This window comes from Cryptotermes secundus, unplaced genomic scaffold (assembly GCF_002891405.2).
Source record: "Cryptotermes secundus unplaced genomic scaffold, Csec_1.0 scaffold2113, whole genome shotgun sequence".
NCBI classification, from domain to species: Eukaryota; Metazoa; Arthropoda; class Insecta; order Blattodea; family Kalotermitidae; genus Cryptotermes; species Cryptotermes secundus.
The window spans coordinates 420,812-439,686 of record NW_019722980.1 but is presented as its reverse complement, the minus strand read 5'-3'; the positions used below and the strand labels follow the sequence as shown (position 1 = coordinate 439,686).

The window sequence follows — 18,875 nt, the reverse complement described above, 5'->3', positions numbered from 1 at the left end:
TATCCAAAGGTACTAACCTGCTTAGGATTTATAGAATGTAAATAAATTCAATTCAATTCAATTCAATCTGCTCTATTACATACTCCACTTGTGTGTTACATGATTTATCTGTTTAGCATAATACTTTGATTTAACATAGTTAGTTAGTTATTGGAGAGGGTGGGTTTCCCCATGCACTTAGACCTGTATTGGTCCATTGTGCTTCCCTCTATGATTTCTACCAGTCTCTATATCCTACCGGTACTGGTGCTTACCATCAATCACACCCAGCCAGCGAGACCGGCTCTACTAGCTGAGAGGTATCTATAATGCTTCCCCCATCTACCAGAGGTATTAGAGACTGCTGTTGGGCGGGAAACGTCTGTAATTTGGCTCAGTGACCTCCTTTGGAGATATGAGGTTCTTTTACGTGCCGTAAAGCTACGACACGGGACTCATGGCTTAAACTCCCTCCTGGAGGACTTGTTCCCTGAATTTTTCTGCCCTTAAAAATTCGACGACCTCCACCGGGTATTTGAACCCGCGTACTACGAGTCATGAGGTGGGAACGTTACCTCTAGACTACGGAGGCCGCTTTGATTTAACCTAAATCTGAGCAAATCTCTATCACTTTGAACTGTTTTATATTCATATCAACTGTGGGTGGAGGAGAGAGAACCCCTCTTAAAAAGAGTTGATAATATAATTGGGACTGAAATTTCGAAAGTGTATCTATGTAGATCAACCATACTCCCTTTAACAAACTAATTTCATAGGACAGTCCTTGAAAACTCAGTACTCAGACAAGCAAGAAATGACATATCTTAATACAATCTTATGTTCAGTACATGTTCACAAGACCTTGCCACTGGTCTGTATCCTGACAAGATGTAACAAGTCCATACCCTCATACACTATTTCTGTAAGATCCTTCTTAATATTATCCTTCCATTTATGCCTAGTTCTTTAAAACTGTCTCTTTTCCCTTCATATTTTCTAACTAAAATTTTGTATTCATTTCATTGTTCCATAATATTCGGTGAGGAGTTCAGATTATGAAGCTCTTTCTGAATCTCAAGTTGACTATCACATTCACAAATCAAATGAATACTAGGAAAAGAGATTACCACCCTGAATGAATAATAAAACTCAACAGATGAGAGAAATACTCATAGAGATGCCTTGTGTTAAAGACACTTCTGAGTTGGAACCTGGGGAATTCACCTGCCAAGAATCCAAAGTTGGTGCCTCCATGAAACACGAAGAAGTTAACAGAAGCATTGCGTGCCAGCATTGCATCCAAAGTTTTCACTATTGCATCAGTGTCAACTCTCTGGAGTGCCTCTCCCCAGTGAGTCAGCCAGCCTGCATAGAACTCCGAGTTTATGAGTGGTCCACGGGGTTCATACATCCGCTGGGCCAAAAATGCTGTATCCACGTCTGTACCTACAAGAAATATGTAATACAGAATACAACATAAACAATGCCGATGACGGAAATCATACATATTCGTACAGTATTATTAAACATGGAGAGAAGGCGTTCAGTCAGCCAAGCCATTACAGATCAAGTCTACAATATGAAAATGTGAGAGATATTCTAGGAACTTTAACAAACCAATTCCAAAATTCATACTTATTCAGTTTGTGAGTGCCCTAGAGAAGGTATCCCATTTATTGTTACTGTATTACTCGTATATGCTTTTCACTTAGTTGATTCTACAATGCATGTTATTTTTTGGAATTTTAGGTGAATGTCCTGACAGTTTTGTAACTGTATGTTTTGGGACTGAACTGATGATACACTACCATCACTGAAAGAACAGACTTCATAACACCAATATCAATAACTAATGTTTTACTAAAATAATGATCAATTAGTAGCAGCAACAGCAGCCAATATAAAAAATAAAGCAAATGATAAAAGAAATACAATTCATATCATACAGTATATAAGATATGAGGTTTTCATGGCGGTGACTATGAACAATGGGATGTGGCACCATGTAGATCTTGTGTGAACCAACGTTTTGGAGGAATGTCTGTACACAAGATCTACATGGCGCCACATCCCAGAAGACGGCATTCTTCACATCATACAGAGTTAAGACAGACTAAAGGTACAGGATAATAGCTACTTTACTTTCTCCCATCTGTGGATGAAACCTCCATCTTCCATACATGAAGTAAACCCACATTCTACACAATACAATGATATACTCTATTTTGACAGCTGCAGGATGTTCACCTGCTCAGCTAAAATCAGTTACTTCAATTTTGCTTTAGAATTCACCATTAGAAATGTTCAAGTAAATCAAGGGGGTTGAAATTAAATGGAACAATCATCTTATTGTTTATGGCAAGGTCAGTTTATTGGAAGAACTCATAAATACCACAAAAGAAAACACAGAAACTTCATTAGATACTTGTAAAGAGGTTAGTATGAAAATAAATGCAGAAAAAATATTCCAGATTGGTCACCTGAATGCAGGACAATACTGTAACACAAACATATCTAATAAAGTCTTTTAAAATGTGGCATAGTTCAAATGTTTGGAAATGACAGTAAGAAATTAAAGTTATATTCATGAAGAAGTTAAGAGACAATTACATTTTCACAGTTCTTGCTGCCGTTCAGTTCATAATCTTGTATCCTCCAAAAACCTAAAAATTAGCATATACATATAGTTTTACTGGTCCTTTTATACAGATGCAAAACTTGGTCTCTTATCATAATTGAAGAACTTAGGTTCAGAGGGGTTTGAGAACATGGTGCTGAGGAAAATATTTGACAAAGAAGAAAGGAATAATAGGAGCATGGAGAAAATTGAATAATGAAAGCTATATAATTTGTGCTCTACATGGGAGATATTCCTGACACTCATTTCTGTTAGAGGCTGAGTGAACCCCATGGTCATAGTGCAGCTGGAAGGATGAGGTCAACTGAAAAACATCCAATGACCTCATTGGGACTTGAATCCGCGACCTTCCAGCTTGTAGCATAGCCCCTCGACCAACTACGCTACCGCATAATTTTCTTGGGGAGTAAGGCACGGCCGGCATGTAAGGCTGACAACCTTACCGCCATCTTTAAGCTGATTGTCTAGATAATGTGGGACCCTCAACGTCTCACAACCCTATGGACCTTCACGGCCTGGTACAGGGATAGTTTTACTTTTTACTTTTTTTGCATGGGAGATGATATTTATGAGATGAAATTGAGGAGAACTATATGGGTGTGACATGTATCATAAAGGGAGAAATGTATACTAAATTTCAGTTCGAGAAGCTTAAGAGCATGAATCACTTGGGAGATATAGGCATAGATGAAGTCAGTCATCATGTCAGAATATTAAAATGGATCTTAGTGAAATCGAGTGGGAAGATGTGGAGCAGACTCATCTGACTCAGGACAGGGTATTGTGACAGGTTCTTGAGAACATGATACTGAACATTTTGGTTCCATATATACAGGGGAATTCCTCCACTCAGTGACTATACAGTTCTTAAGAAAGGATTCTGCTCTCTGGAGTTCAATTAATTGACAACTGTGAAATATCACAATATGTTAGTCAAAACAATTTTATGTATTACACTACTGACACAGTGCACATACGTGAATATGTGATAATTCTGAGTCTTCTTTCTGAAATCTTTAAACTGATTTATGTAGATACCTTGAGAAGATATAATTAAGCAGCATATCAATAAATTAAAATGAATGACCAATCTTATTTCTAATTTTTGGCTCCAGTATATCTGTTTCGTTGACTAAACAACAGCCCAGCATTTTCTTTGTATGGAACAAGTATACTAAACACTTACAGAAAATGAAGCATAAAACACACAAACTTCTTACCTGTTCCAAAGTCTACAGTTGCATATACACCTTCAATTTTCCCACATCTAAGATATGATGATCCAGCTCCATCTGTAGTGTATAGCACAGCAGCATTACCCACAATATTTTTAACAATATCCCGAAGCCGAGCTGTGTAGTTTGAATCACATGCCTTGTAACTGCCATATTCATTTTCAATCTGATAAGAGTATTTAGAATAAATAAATTTTTCTGCCAGATATACCCCACCACCAAGCACCAAGAGTTCATTAAAATAATTTTAGACATATCATTGCCATTATAAACAACTGTGGAAAGTATTTAATTTAGTGACTCAAGAGTAGAAGGATGTACACCAGCTTGAAATACGCACATTTCTCAGCACACTTTTCACAGTAATACTGCCTCATTCCACAAGTTTGTTTACTGCAAATACAAATCTAATGAGCACTTCAAATGTTCAACATGTAAAGGCACAAAATAATTCTTATTGTACATTGGTAAGTACAATATATACCACACACAAAAACAATGGTTCTAATAAAAATAGTTCATTTTCATTAGATCTATATTTTAATAATGTACTAATTTTTGTATAATGAGCCAATAGTAAGAGCTTCATGAAGAATAGGACTTATGATGGACTTAAAAACTTTTAGAGTAGACCAGTTTTGGGGAATAAGCATATGGACTGACTGATGAACCTGTAGACATGACCTTGAGATTATTCGTTCATTTAATGTGCCCTGTATAAACAATGGCTAGGGGGATTAAAGTAGCGATTGAGTGTATAGCACAATATTAACAATGAATATAAGTGGAATTTCAATCAGTACTCAAATTGGAATGCATGAAGTGGGGCACACCAAATCATTCTTCCCAGACATGAAATTATCTGCTGTTCCCAATTTCCATGATTGCCTCTCTGTATTCATTTGGATTCTTTCATTGTTTTAATTCTGTATGTAGAAATTACAAGCACCTGAAATATATCTGAAAACTGGGAGAGGTATTCTAGGATGAAGAGCTGGGTACAGTCTGCAGATAGTGGATATTTCTGGAACAAATATGACATACACTTGAACTTGATTCCTGCCTCTCCATTACTCTGAATTTCTAAAGTTTGTCATCGAAAATGTCGACAATATACAATTTAATACAGCATAATTCAAATTAAAAGAAAGAAGCAATATAAATCATTTGTATAAGTCACTAATATATTCTGACAATACGAGTATATCTTGTGCACTGGTTTACCTTCCACATGGTTTGAACGAGACATCTTACAGAATTTCTGTTGAACTATGCGCTCAAGCTCCCCATTGCTGCAGCATATTATAATTTTGGTAAACAGAAGGACATTTTATGCTGTTGTATCACATACATTGGTTAAGTGGCAACTGATGACCAGCATGTGAAAAGTAAAAATGTCTAGACTTTTTCAGTGTTGGGGATAGTGGGAAAGCATTAAATAGGTTAAGTAACTCACTGTCAAGTAAATTAAGAATTGGTGTAAATTGATTGATTTACTAACTCTGTGGAGTAAAGAAGCTAGTAGTCACTCAGCTAGCCAAGAAATGTTATGTCCTTTATGGAACCCTAAGGTTCATTCATTACTGTGTTCACAGCAGCCCACCACTGGCCTATATACTGAACTGGATGAATCCAGTTGACACTCTGTTTCTTTAAGATCCACTTATATATGCTCCCTCAGCCTCCCAAGTGGTATCTCCATTTTATTGTTTCCATCTACAGTTCTGTTCACAATTCTCATCTCTCCCATATGTGCTACATGCCTAACATATTTTTCCTCCTTCATTTTGTCATTCTACTAGTAAAGTAGAAATATGTTTCAATTATTTTAGCATATATTTCTGTTATGTGTGATATACAGACACTGCCCTCATCTGCCCTTTACATCTATGGCATTTTTATTGTTATGTAAGATTGAAACTGAAAGGAGCTCATACATAAAAAGAGTTTGCAAAACACTGATCTAGTGTCTAAAAATCCATGAAAATATGAAAGGCTTATTAGGGAACATATGATGTGAACATGTGAACAATAATGTTCAGGAGGTGCAAATATATATTCATTCATTCATAAAAAAGTATTGCCACTTATGCAGTAGATAGCATTACCAATTACTGAAAATAGTTGCTATGTGAATTTAAACTCAACTTGAGCATAAAGACAACAGACTGGAGTATAAATTCATCCTGCCAGGTCAGTATTTATGGTACTCAGCTTCTATATACTTACATTATTCGACATTTTGATTCAAGATGACTAGTCAGAAATTCTTGTACACCTATATCAGTAGGCATATGCTTTGTCTTAGTGGAATGTACGGTAGTTAACTGTAATTTACATCAGTGGATGTCAATGCTCAGGAAAAAGTAACTCTCTAAGTAGATCTGTTGTCAGGACACTTGTTCATTGTTGAGTGCTGAAGAGAGGACATGCATAATGTGAATTGTTCAACATTCAATATTATCATTCTCAAGGGGTGGAAGTTCTAATATATTATGCTTACTGCAATAGAGTTGTACATTGCTGCTGTCTATGTATTGATGGACAAAGTCCAGCCAAAGCCAGGATTTGAAATTTAAAAATTGGGATGAACGAGCATACTTTAAACATGTGTCTGGAACAAGTCATTGGCTGAATGGAGGAGTAATGATGCAAGTATGATGTTTATCAACCAGGAAATAATGGAGATGGAGAGACAATTAGCATCTGCCTTACCTGAACCATGATGATTGGTCCACCATTTCCATACAACTGTGTTTGTACACTGCTCATCAAATAATTCAGATATCTCTCTGCATACTCCATATAGGCTGTGAATTTTAGAAAATACAGTAATGATAATGTTAACTATACCCTGTTATCATGTGAGAAACAGTAATGAAAGACAAGAACCCCAACAAAAGTTCAAATTTTATATACATCCCGAAGAGTTCAACATGGCTGTTCATGGAAATAAAAACTAGGGGAAAGGTCAAGTTACCTAAGTTGTCATGAGTTACTCCAGTTATATAAAAAGTAATGTAAAGCTATCCCTCTAACAAGGTGTGGAGGTCCATAGGTTTGTGAGACATTGTGGTTCCCACATTTTCTAGACAACTGGCTCACAGATGGCAGTGAGGTTGTCAGCCTTACACACTGGCCACGCTTTCCCCCCCAGGAAGATTCCTGGTACTCATTTCTGTTAGAAGCTGAGTCAACCCTAGGGCCATAGTGCAGCTGGAAGGATTAGGTCAATTTAAAAATCCAATGGCTTTGGGAATTGAACCCTCAACCTTCTGGCTTTTAGCATAGTGCCTCAACTAACTACACTAGCATGTGCCCCAAGTTACCTAAACTTAATCTGACTATACCACAAGCTATCTAAAGCTACTTTGGTTATGTCAACATTCTTCAAGCTATCTTAAGTATCTCATGTTACCTGTATGAAGCAGAGTTTCATAACAACAATAATTTCATCGAGAATAAGAAAACATAGAAAACTAGATAGATATGATATATCTATTATTATTAGGGTCATGTACAGGTATTAAAGTTCAAGTTTTAACAGGTTTTCATTATGTAAATCACATGGATTTTGGTGGAATAAGTAAAAGTACTAACTGCACCACTCATTCATTCATTCATTTATTGTATATTCCATAAATCCACATAAATAGATATAGAACCAGTCACATAGCTAATATAGTACAATACAAATATAAATATATATGTACAGTTTATAATCAAAAAAACAGTCTTGCATCACTATACGTAAAATTATGCAATATTAAAATTGTTTATGCTATTATCCTTATTTCTAGGCAAATTTGTTACTAAGGAATTCATCACATGTATAAAAAGAGTTTTGCAATAAAAATGCTGTCAACTGAAATTTAAAATTTTTCAAGTCATTAGACGTAGATTTGATTTTTGGTGGCAAATGATTAAAGATCTTTACCCCCATGTAACATATTCCTTTTTGGAATTGTGTTAGACTAGTTTGTGGATAATGCAGATCACAGATAAATCTGGTACTACAATTATGCATTTGTGAGTTGAATGTCAATAATTCCTTATTTACTATAACAAACAGGGAAATCGACAATAAATATTGAGCTTGTAGGGGGAGGATATCCAATTCTTGAAACAGACTACGACACGATGTTCTCTTTGCATGTGCATATGCATTCAAATCTGAACCCATGAGAATAAGGGCATCTTTCAAAAAACTAAATATGAAGTAGCTTGCATTATGCATTTGTGATGCATAATACAGAGATGAACACAGGCGAGTTGGACAATTTTTCTAAATTGTAGTATTACTTGAGACAGAGCTATGAAATTTTAGCTAATATAATCCATCTCTTCTTTTCAAATTTTTTAAATAAAAATTGATATTTTCATGCTACTTTACTAAAATATCTCTGCACCAGCCATATTCAATAACCAATATACATGGTAAACAACATCACAAAGAAAAATTTAGCTGTAAAACAGGAGGGTGACAAATACAAACAAAATAGAGATTTCAAAGCAAGACACAAAGAACACAATCACAATAGAGACATTACACAATATGCAAAACACATCTCGAATGCACAACATGAATATGGAACAATTGATGGCACTATGGACATTTTACAAATCTTCATAAAAGAACGGACATGGAAACCTGGGAATTATTTCATACACACAAATTTAGTAAGGAATGATTAACCACAAATGAACAGCATGCTAATCAAAATAACAAACTTTTAAAAATCTCACTAAATAAGAGATAAGCAACAGTAATGGAAAGGTACAGAATATTAACAACATATACAAGTGGTGGCTGTTAAAAGCTATGATTTAAATGGCACTGAGGATGGTTGACAAGCCCAGATGAGTCTGCTAGGGAATTTAAAATAATTTGTCGTAAGTGTAGATGGTTAATTACAAGAGGGTATGGCGATAATACATGTCAGTCAAGATTATAGCAATATTATATTTCTGTTTCCTATAATTGCATTCCATTTTGACATCTGACATCAATTTAAGTATACTACTTAAAAAATGAATACTTACTTGTATCATTAGTACGAAGATAAATGTCAGGTTTTACAGTAAGCAGCCAAGGTGGGAGGCCTCCCTGGAGAATAACCAGTGTGCAATATCATATTATCATGTAATGTATATCTCTCATATTTGTATGTGTTTTTACGACCAAATATACAGAGTTAAAAATGCTCTCTTGGAATGATATTTCAAAACTCCATTATTGTTGAAGTCTTAACCAATTTTCACAAGCACGTTTGTGACTTTGGCCAGTTATTTATCAATAACCAACGAATAATTCATCTAAATAAGTAGTTTATTTTTCCATACAAAATCAACATTTGGTATTGTGTGCTAAACCAGCGGCTCTCAGTCTTTTCTGATACCTGTATGGTAAAGAGATAGGAAGTTTTCTGAGGACCAGTCCCTTATCTGTCTTTGCTATAATTATTCAGAGCCAATCAAAAGTGAATGTTCTGTTTTCTGAGGACCAGTCCCTTATCTGTCTTCGCTATAATTATTCAGAGCCAATCAAAAGTGAATGTTCTGAAAATCTACATTTGTTTTTTTATTAAGCTACTATACTAAAACATTACAATACTTAGAACCAGTAAAGTGGTGTCCTTACCATATCCCTCTCAGCACAAATATAAGGACCAGGTCGAAGAAGAACTAAGAGGTCTTCTTCTTGTGCCAAATGAATGAAATGTTGGAGATCAAGCTCTCCAGAGAATTCAAAATGGCCTGGTGAAGGTTCGTGTTGACTCCATTCTACATACCTATCCATGTACAATGCACAATATATATATAACATTTCATAAAGAAATGTTACTAAATGTGACATGGCTGGCAGCAGCAAAGGTAGAGGGTGGTCAGGAATGCATCTGCCCCCCCCCCGAGTTAAAAAAAGGACAAAATATGCCAAATATTGATAATAAAAATAAAATGTGTTTAGAACAAATATCCTTCTATCCTGAATATTCTAAGGCAATAAGAAAGTTTTTCTTAAATAGCATAACTGCAAGTTAGTGAGCAAATTCTCTGGCAGTCTCCCTCCTGGAACAAATTCTCATTGCCACCACTGTACTTATAGTCTGAGCGTGAAACAAAGTTAGTTAGTTGCAGCACCTTCTTGTTCAGGGATTATCACTAATAACGTTGAATGACACCTAAAATCTACATATATTTACACTAACAACAAAAAAAATAACTGACACTGCTTAAAAATTATTAGGAAAATAGGCTCTTAGACATTACATGAATTATGCCAAGAATTATACAAGAAAACAGATGTAGGTTCAAACATGAAAACTGACATGAATGTACCTTAGAGAGTAAATACTGAAGAATGCTTTATACCTGAGACATAATCCCTTTCAAATTATTATAACAAAGACATTATTTATCAACTTGAATTGCAAACTTACGTGGAAACAGCATTGAGCCCTGCAGCTCTCAGTTTACGCAAGTGTTCTCTCCAATAAGCTCGTGGCACCCGAAAATAGTGCAATGATCCAGACACATATCGGAATGGATTTCCATTTAGGAGGAACTGATTGTTTTCATAATCAATGCTGAAGGAGCGTGGTGCTTCAATTGTAGATACTGCATACTATAACAATGAGTTCAATATAGAAAAAACGATTAGGACAGAGTCTTTTACAAATTATTATTGATACAAGTAACTGATTTACATTTTCTTGCTTTTTCAGTCAAAAGCTCCCCGATTACCACCTACTTAATACTTCATTTTAAAGTGAGTCATATTTGACACAACTGTCATAGTCTCTATATGCTAAGATATCTGGTAAGTCTTCTTGGGCACAGCTGTGGCAGTTTGTATGTACTTAGCCAGAAAGTAAGTTCATTCTGGAATATAAGGAAAATACGAACATACAGAGAACTATGCCGTATGTAATGCAAACTGATTTTCTTTAGATCCAGGTGTAAAATGTAAGTTACTACTTTTACTCTGCATCTAAATATTGTAGCATGTAGACCCATTGCTAGGTAATGGCCCACACAAGCAACAGAGGAATGCATCATGCACACGGTGATGTCACGCAACAGAAGAGGGGTTGCAAGGGGCATTCCCTGTGGATCTGCTCTGAGCCTATATGACCCAAATGGGTACAGTGGAGTGAAGTGATTTGGTTGATGAGCAATCAGTTAGAGGACTGCTGCAATCTGGTCATTGTGAACAGTTGCTGTTAGACCCTGGTAGCTGGGGTAGTTCGGGAATGCAGACTAAGGGACACATCCATCTTTGGAAGCTGTTACCAGAAAATAAACTAGTGGAGACTATAACAGACTGAGAATGCTAGTCTGTGTGTGACAGTAATTTGTAAAATGTGGTCACAAGTTGTGCTAAAGGGGCCAGTAAATCCAATTATCAATCCAAACCCAATCTATAGTCACTCATACATGTGAGAGTATATATTATGGTGACAAACATAAACCTCTACTCTTCAAAATATTAGCTGTGTTAATTTCTATATTAAGATTAAGCTATTTTTAATATATACATTATTTTTAAACTACATATTGAGGTTTATAAATGTGTAACCCACAGAGGAAGTTTTGGTTTCACTCTGTCTCCTTTTTCTTCTTTCTTAATCTAGTTGCTAAGAATCAAACACGCTAAATATGTATTAGAAATCAAACTACAGTACAAATGCCTGATGAAAAATAACACATATTTTGTAAATTATATGTAATATTATACCTGCCTGGCTTGTATGGAGCATCAGCATAACACATGTGATGATGACCCCAATTTTAAAATAATATCAACTGTACCACTCTAATTTCAGATGAAGTAAATATTAAAAAAGATCTTACAGCATTCTAACTAATTAATCAAAATTAATCAGAGCAAAAGCCCACAAATGCAAGATTGGACAGTGCAAACATTTAATTTGTAGGATAAATTTATCTCTGTGCATAATCAAGCACCATGCCAGGAAGAAGTAAGGGGGACTGGAGGTATAGCCTCATGTTTGCTTAACTTCAGCACTAAATGAAGTTGAGCAGTCTATTTCACAAACCAGCCGTTTTACCCCCAGGGAAAGAGCCCCCAGTATCCACTGGACAGGAGGCTGGGTGGGTTCAAGAACCAGTCTGGATGCTATGGAGAAGTGAAAAATCCCATACTCCCACCAGGAATCGAATCATGGATCCTCAGTGTAGCCTAATTACTATATCAACTGTACCAGCCCAGCTCTACATATTTAATTTGATACAGAAAAAAAAATTGCATTAGATCAGACATGAGACTTTGGTTTGATTTCTTTATTATGATTTCTGAATCATTTTTAGCAGGAAATGAATTTAAGTACTAAGTTGCTAAGTTGTACTGATAATTTTAAAGTAACCTTGTGATTAAATTCCATCATAACCTCAGAGATGTTTGACTGATGCAGGAAAAGGTGTACAGGATGCTGCTGAAAGGTAGAAGGGGAGGAAGATGATAATTACAATTGTATTTGTGATTGCTAAGAAACAGAAAATTGTGAAATAGTCCTGGAAGCAGATAATGCTATTTCCTCCTTTCCAGTAACGATATCAGTGAACTTTAAGCATGTATCTGAAACAATATATGTGGAAAGATCTCAAGTGTGGAATATACTATATACAACATTTGTCACAAATAACATCCATCCAAAGTGTAACGCTTAAGGTGTAAAATGTCAACAAATATGAATAAAACTAAACACATGTTATTTCAGAACAGAACAAGAGATAGGCCTATACAGCTGAAAATAAAAATAGACAATCAAGTGATATAGAAAAGATGGAGAACATACAATTTTCTAAGTTACAGGTAGACAGCAAACTTGGTTAAACCAAGAAGATTTCTATCTTCTATGATGTAACGCTGTATAATCCAGCCAAAGCCTACCGATGTTTCAGAGGAACATATCGCCTCCATTTTCAGGGTCAAAGATTATGCCTAGTGTTTTATACTGAAAATGGGGGCAATTTGTTACTCCAATATGTCAGTAGATTTTTACTGGCCTATATGTTGTTACATCCCAGAAGACAGAATTCTTCATAGTCACCATCATGAGGAACTCACATCTAACCAGTCAGGAAATGAGCACAAAGTCATGGGTACTGCCACAGTTTTTTCCCAGGTGGGGGCAAGCAGAACACTTGCTTACAAACTTAACATTTAAATTGTATAAGAATATTTTTATTGCTTAGGACTTTATGTTTCAGCAGTTTAGAACCATTTCTACAGATCTATTTAGAGCATTCAGGATAGAAAAACTTCTTTAAGAAATCAGTTTTCCTTACCCATATTCCGTAATTTCCTTCTTTTTTCCATTTCAATTTTTTTTTAACTCTTAAACACAGAGGGGGGATGCCTACCTTGCGCCCATGTGGGCAGTGTGGGCAGTCTGGTGCATCAGTCTGTTCTTGCCTCTGCATTTTAAAAATATTAGTTATTTAAATATAAATTCTTATTTCGGTCATTCTTCACAAAGCAGAAAAGAACGCCTTGTGTAGACATGTGGATATCATGCCTGTCCATCTGCCAGTGACCTAGTAACAACGCTTACACCGCTGGACAGTTCCTTTAATATGATATGGAAGACTTACACGAACAAATTCTCGGCCCATCACGAAGTTCATAAACTGACATTTTATGTAGGTTATATCACACAACAGGCAATACAACTTTGCAAACAGAACTCAAGTCCAAGCTTAATAATACCGTTAACAATCTCAAGTACTACATTCCACTCCAGTTTATTTTAAGGAGCATTATGAATTCTCCTTTCGAGAAAATATGCCACAATATTACTCGTATATATGTACTAGCATAAAGCCCATTAGCAAAAAGAAACGCTCAAAGGAAAAATTATTTTGTACCCAGTGCTTCACCACGTGCGTTAACATGATAACAGCGATAGATTGGACCACTGTTTGAAGAACATTTTTATTTAATCAAATTGTCTGTAGAATATCGTCCAGATGTCTGGCAATGACGTGGTGGGACATGGTTGTTTTAATAAGGAACAAAAGTAATGGCATTGATAGTGGGGTGGAACTAAGTCCCTTGCTCTGCGGCCACTTCTCGCCTATTGTACCAGCCCCAGATGATAGGTGAGGGTGATTGTGGAGCAATTGGTGGAATGAATATTGGCAGGGGAAACCGAAGTACTCGGAGAAAACCTGCCCCAGCGCCACTTTGTTCACCACAAATCCCACTTGACCAGACCCGGGATCGAGTCCGGGCCGCCGCGGTGGGAACCCAGCGACTAACCGCTTCAGCTATGGCGCGGCCGTTATGAGGAACTAACTTCTGTGCATCATTTCCCAAGTTATCTTCAGTCATCTTCCAACCCTTCAAGTACACACTAAGGTAAAGGTAAAGTTGTCCCTGTGCTTAACTAATTGAACACTACGTCATGAAGACGTATGGGGGAGTGGATATACAGATCCACCTCGGCACTAGTTGGAGGTGAGTGGTCAGCTTCACTACCTTGCCGCTTTACCCCCGGGAAAAGGGACCCCGCTACCCTTTGGATAGGAGGCTGAGTGGTCCCCAGAGTCGGTTTGGACGATATGGAGAAGTAAAATTTCTTGGCCCAAACGGGACTCGAACTACGACCCCTCTGTCGCCCAGCCCATAGCCAGTCGCTATACCGAGTACGCTATCCCGGCTCACCAACTACACACCAAGACACACTAAAAACTAACCTAGCAGCCCACGCCAAAAGCTAAGACACTCATTGAGTAAGAAAGCCCTCATATACAGTATATGCACTGCATTCACGTTACAGATCTACAAGGCAGAAACCACATGGCCACCTATATTATTAGAAACTCCTTTTGCTGAGTGATCACCGCACACCTTCACACGCCAGAAAACTTCTGGCACATCAAAAACGCCCGCAACTACGAAGCTCTCCTACAATCCCGCCCCTGCTAATTCTTATAAAATAATAGCTAAATTATTGAAGCTACTAGATTTTAACCTTCCACATATAACATACCTCATTCATGAACATCAGTGTTTTTATTTATGAAAAGTAAATGTAAAAAATGGACCCATTTCAGCTGACAATTCGATGACGAAGGATATGTATTAAAAAACCAGCTGATGATGATCTCTGCAGATCGAAACATGTAGTGGGATATTGAAAATAAAACCGACTATTATCACCTTAATAGCCGTTTTATAATCAATTTTTGTGCTGACGGCTCCTAAAAATACCTTTAATTTCCAAAGTCTCTAGAGGGTGCATGGCTCGTGTCTACTATTTTAGGGGAAGGGGTTCAAAAGTCTTTGGCCTTAGTGACTTAGGAATCCTCGTCGCGTTAATAGCAGACTTCCATAAAATAGAATTTAGACCTTCACATGAAACTTAATTCCTGACAGTTCCGAGCGACGTTCTCAGATTTGCAGTCTATCAGTCCTTATCTCTTGTACATGAAATGACGAACCTTGACCATAAGGACACTTCTCTCGTGCGTTATAATAAACTTTCAATGATGTCAGTTCCTGAATTAGTGCACATAAGCCAAACAAATTGTAGCCGTCCTTCACCTGTAGGTGGCCCTACTTATCAATTTTGACATGTAACTGAGTGAGAACTGAAGGAAAACATGCGGCACACTATTCAACTATCCAGTTCTGAGCAAGTGTCCAGACTCCTACACGCAAACAGACTTAGATATAGTGGTCCGTCTGCATCCTTGAAGTAACATATTTCACATACAGAAACTATGCTTTTACGAAGTCAAATTATTCACAATAAAGTGATGTAAATTTGAGGTTCTAACTGTGGTAAAGATCTAGATTATGAACTTCTAGGTTACGACATTGTAAAGACTGATAGGTAGATATACTCGTTTCGGAGGCACATGCTGCCTCTATTTTCAGGGTCACTTCTGCCCCGAAAAGGGAGGTAGTAGGGGCCTCAAAAACGTTAGTAACCTCATTCGAGACAGCACAGCATCTTAATGCATAAGGCAATAATTCAGAAGATTTAAAGTTTTATTTCTTTCGGAAATGTACGTTCTTTTTTCAGGATTTGTGATACTTCCTCTGAAAAGAATACCCTTTGCAACCTGTCCTCCAAAAGATACGTTTTAATACGATACACCGACGGAATACGAGATCTATTACTGTTTCAGAAAATCTATACAAATTGTTCAGCAGGCATAATTTGTGTTCCCGGACTGCGCAGGGATTTTCCTCATAATATAGCACAGCAATAAACTGCTGCTGGTCCTAGCCAGCGTACTTACTCTTGGTTTCAGGCCTCGTCGGCTACCAACGGATGTAAGGCTAAAAGGTGTTAACACCGCTCTTTTCCAACCCGCCTTTTGTTTATATCAGCTCAGTCGGAATGGTGCTATCCCTGCTACACCTGTTTCTACCTTAGGAGGGTGTATGATGATCATTGCAAGTTGTCCTCACAGGTCGGTATAGGTAAGGGAAACTAGCTGGGTCGGTTTGCATGAGACTCAGGGTAGCGACGCCGAATTAAGCGGTATTCTGGGAGTTGATCCAACTTGATGTTTATTCACTTATTGTTCTCCAACCCACACTGTTAATTTAATGTGTCTTTATGCTTTAAATTATAACATGTTACTCGATCTGCAAGCTATGTCTCGGAGCATGCAAGGGTCACGTCCGTATACTTCAGAATATGGCGAAAGACTCTTTTGTGGAATGGCTTGCACACCCCACGCCGGGAATTCGAAAGAATTCGAACTATCCATGGTGCGGACATATACATGTCATTCCATCTTCCGTAGGGAAGTTTGAACGAGGCAACTCAATCATAATGGCCCTCATTCACACGCAATTGTAACGAGTTTTGACCTGTCCTTCTCATTTACTTTTGTAGGCGCGTCTGGTTTCCTGTACCCGAGCTAAATTTATGACTGTTCGTAAATGTTAGAACTCCGGACTCCTTGGTCCTCCCAGAATCTAGAAATTTCAACATAAACACCGTATTGCACGTCCCAGACAATGAAATACGAGATTATAGATCACAATAAAGTTCCAGTAACATCGAAATATATGACTTTTGAATTTAAAAATTTCCGAGAATAAATTAGAAATAAAGTTCATGGTCGTTTATAATGATCCAAATAAATAAGGGTTAAGACTGATCAGCGTCAGTGTCACAACATAGAAGACTCCGATCTGAACAACCATCACCTCGAAAACCTAGAAACGTACATGTACCTTACTTCTGTTTGCCCTTTTCATTTGTGTTATGCATCAACATGTACTGTGGGAAAGTTAACGGGCTGGTAATAGTTAAGGAACGGATATTATTATGTTTTAAAATTAAAGAGGAGTTCCGGGTAGAGCTCATAAAGACTACTTTCCTGGCGCACAGACTCCCATTCTAAAAAATCTTGTGCTGTTAAGGCCATAAAATCAAAATTGATTAATGGATTAGCATGGTGGACTAGAGCGCAGGTGGTTATAACCTCGAATATTAGCCGAAACATAATTATTTACTGCTTGTAAATTTAAACATAGCGATTTGTCACCATCCACCATCTAACTTTTCGGAAGAACTTTATTACTTAAGCACAGATCTTTTTTACTTTAAAATTGTTGGCTATAGCTTCAAATTTTCGTACCGTCGCCATGTTTGTAATTATTGGTATAGGGATATTTCATACGGAAAATTTGTAGGTATGATTTCGATGTACCTGCATACTAAATTTCACATACTCTCCAACGGTTCATTAGCTATCTCCATCAAAACTAAAGCTCTGTACACTGCAAAGTTCACAAAGCCGTAATTTTGTTTTACATTCTTTAAAAAAATGCCGTTTTCGCTTATTTTTTTTGTCACAAATCATTTCAATACCCTAAATTAAGTAGCACCAATGTCGCTTGTATCTTACAAGTTCATACGTCCTCCAGGTTGCTGTTCCCGATTGTAGGGAACTGAAACCTACACTGAGGTGGCCATCACCGGTATGACATGCACACCTAACTTCGTAAAAATAGGTCATTTGGTTCGAAAGAAGAGAGGAAAGACTACACACAAAGAGCACGCTGATTTCACAAGCCTACATCATTCTCTAAGGAAGGAAAATAGGCTAAAACTAATTAATCTGAAAGAAAAGAACAGGTAAGAGATGTAATAAAATACGAATAACATCAGAGAAGCAATAAAAATCACTGGCCCAGTTGCCGAGAAAAACTGTCTGAACAAGATGTCTTACTGCTATTACCACAGTCCGTGAACCACTGTTAAATTTTTACAGATTTCTCTGTATTCGAAAATCACGATACCCCAGTTGAAAAATAATGGTCCAGTGCTATGCAACCATAGGAAAACAGTTCCAATGAGGAGCGTTTTAGTATATGTTTTTCCTTTGGAGATAACAGTCCAATTTTTCACTCGTCTCACCAACGTCTTGTACGAATACCGTGGCATAACAATGCGTCAGTCTGTCCGTAGCATTAGTAAAAGAATTCTGATGGCATTTTATATAACATGGTTAAATAGAAACGCAGATACTTCCGGATCAATTAGACTTACACTTTCCTTGAAGGCAAACAACATTTCCTGCCTCATTCTTTACTCATCTAGTCCTACACAGAGCAACAGCACATGCTTGCTTGCAAGTGACGTCAATATAAAAAGGAAAATCAGCTGTGTATTAGATTTTACTCTTTGTTTAAAGGAACTTACGTAATAGCTTTACAACAGATGCTGAAGATGCCAATCTCATTCTCTAAGACAAGTATCTACTTGTTTTAGTGCCTTCCGCACGACGTTGCGGAGTATGTAACGGTCAACGATGGCAACAGTCTCTTCATCAGTGTGTTTCAATCCCTCAAGACTTCATGGGTTATTCGGATAAATTCGTATTTTGAAAGATTTCACAGAAAGAAGTAGGGTGGTGTGTGATCTGGAGTAAATGATCGTGTCGGTTGATTTTTAAATGGTACATCATGTGGAATTAGTAAAGTGCGACGGGCGCGTAAGGCTGACAACCTTACCGCCATCTTTGAG

General features: G+C 37.1%; 1 protein-coding gene across 1 annotated transcript in view; it reads right to left on the bottom strand.

The window, feature by feature from the left end:
• LOC111861571 (beta-galactosidase-like) overlaps positions 1–18,875 on the bottom strand; it is a 28,827-nt gene that overhangs the window by 7,863 nt on the left and 2,089 nt on the right. The window contains 6 exon segments of the mRNA XM_023846241.1: positions 1,204–1,425; positions 3,838–4,018; positions 6,568–6,662; positions 8,896–8,959; positions 9,494–9,644; positions 10,293–10,477. Coding sequence (XP_023702009.1) covers positions 1,204–1,425; positions 3,838–4,018; positions 6,568–6,662; positions 8,896–8,959; positions 9,494–9,644; positions 10,293–10,477 — 898 coding nt within the window.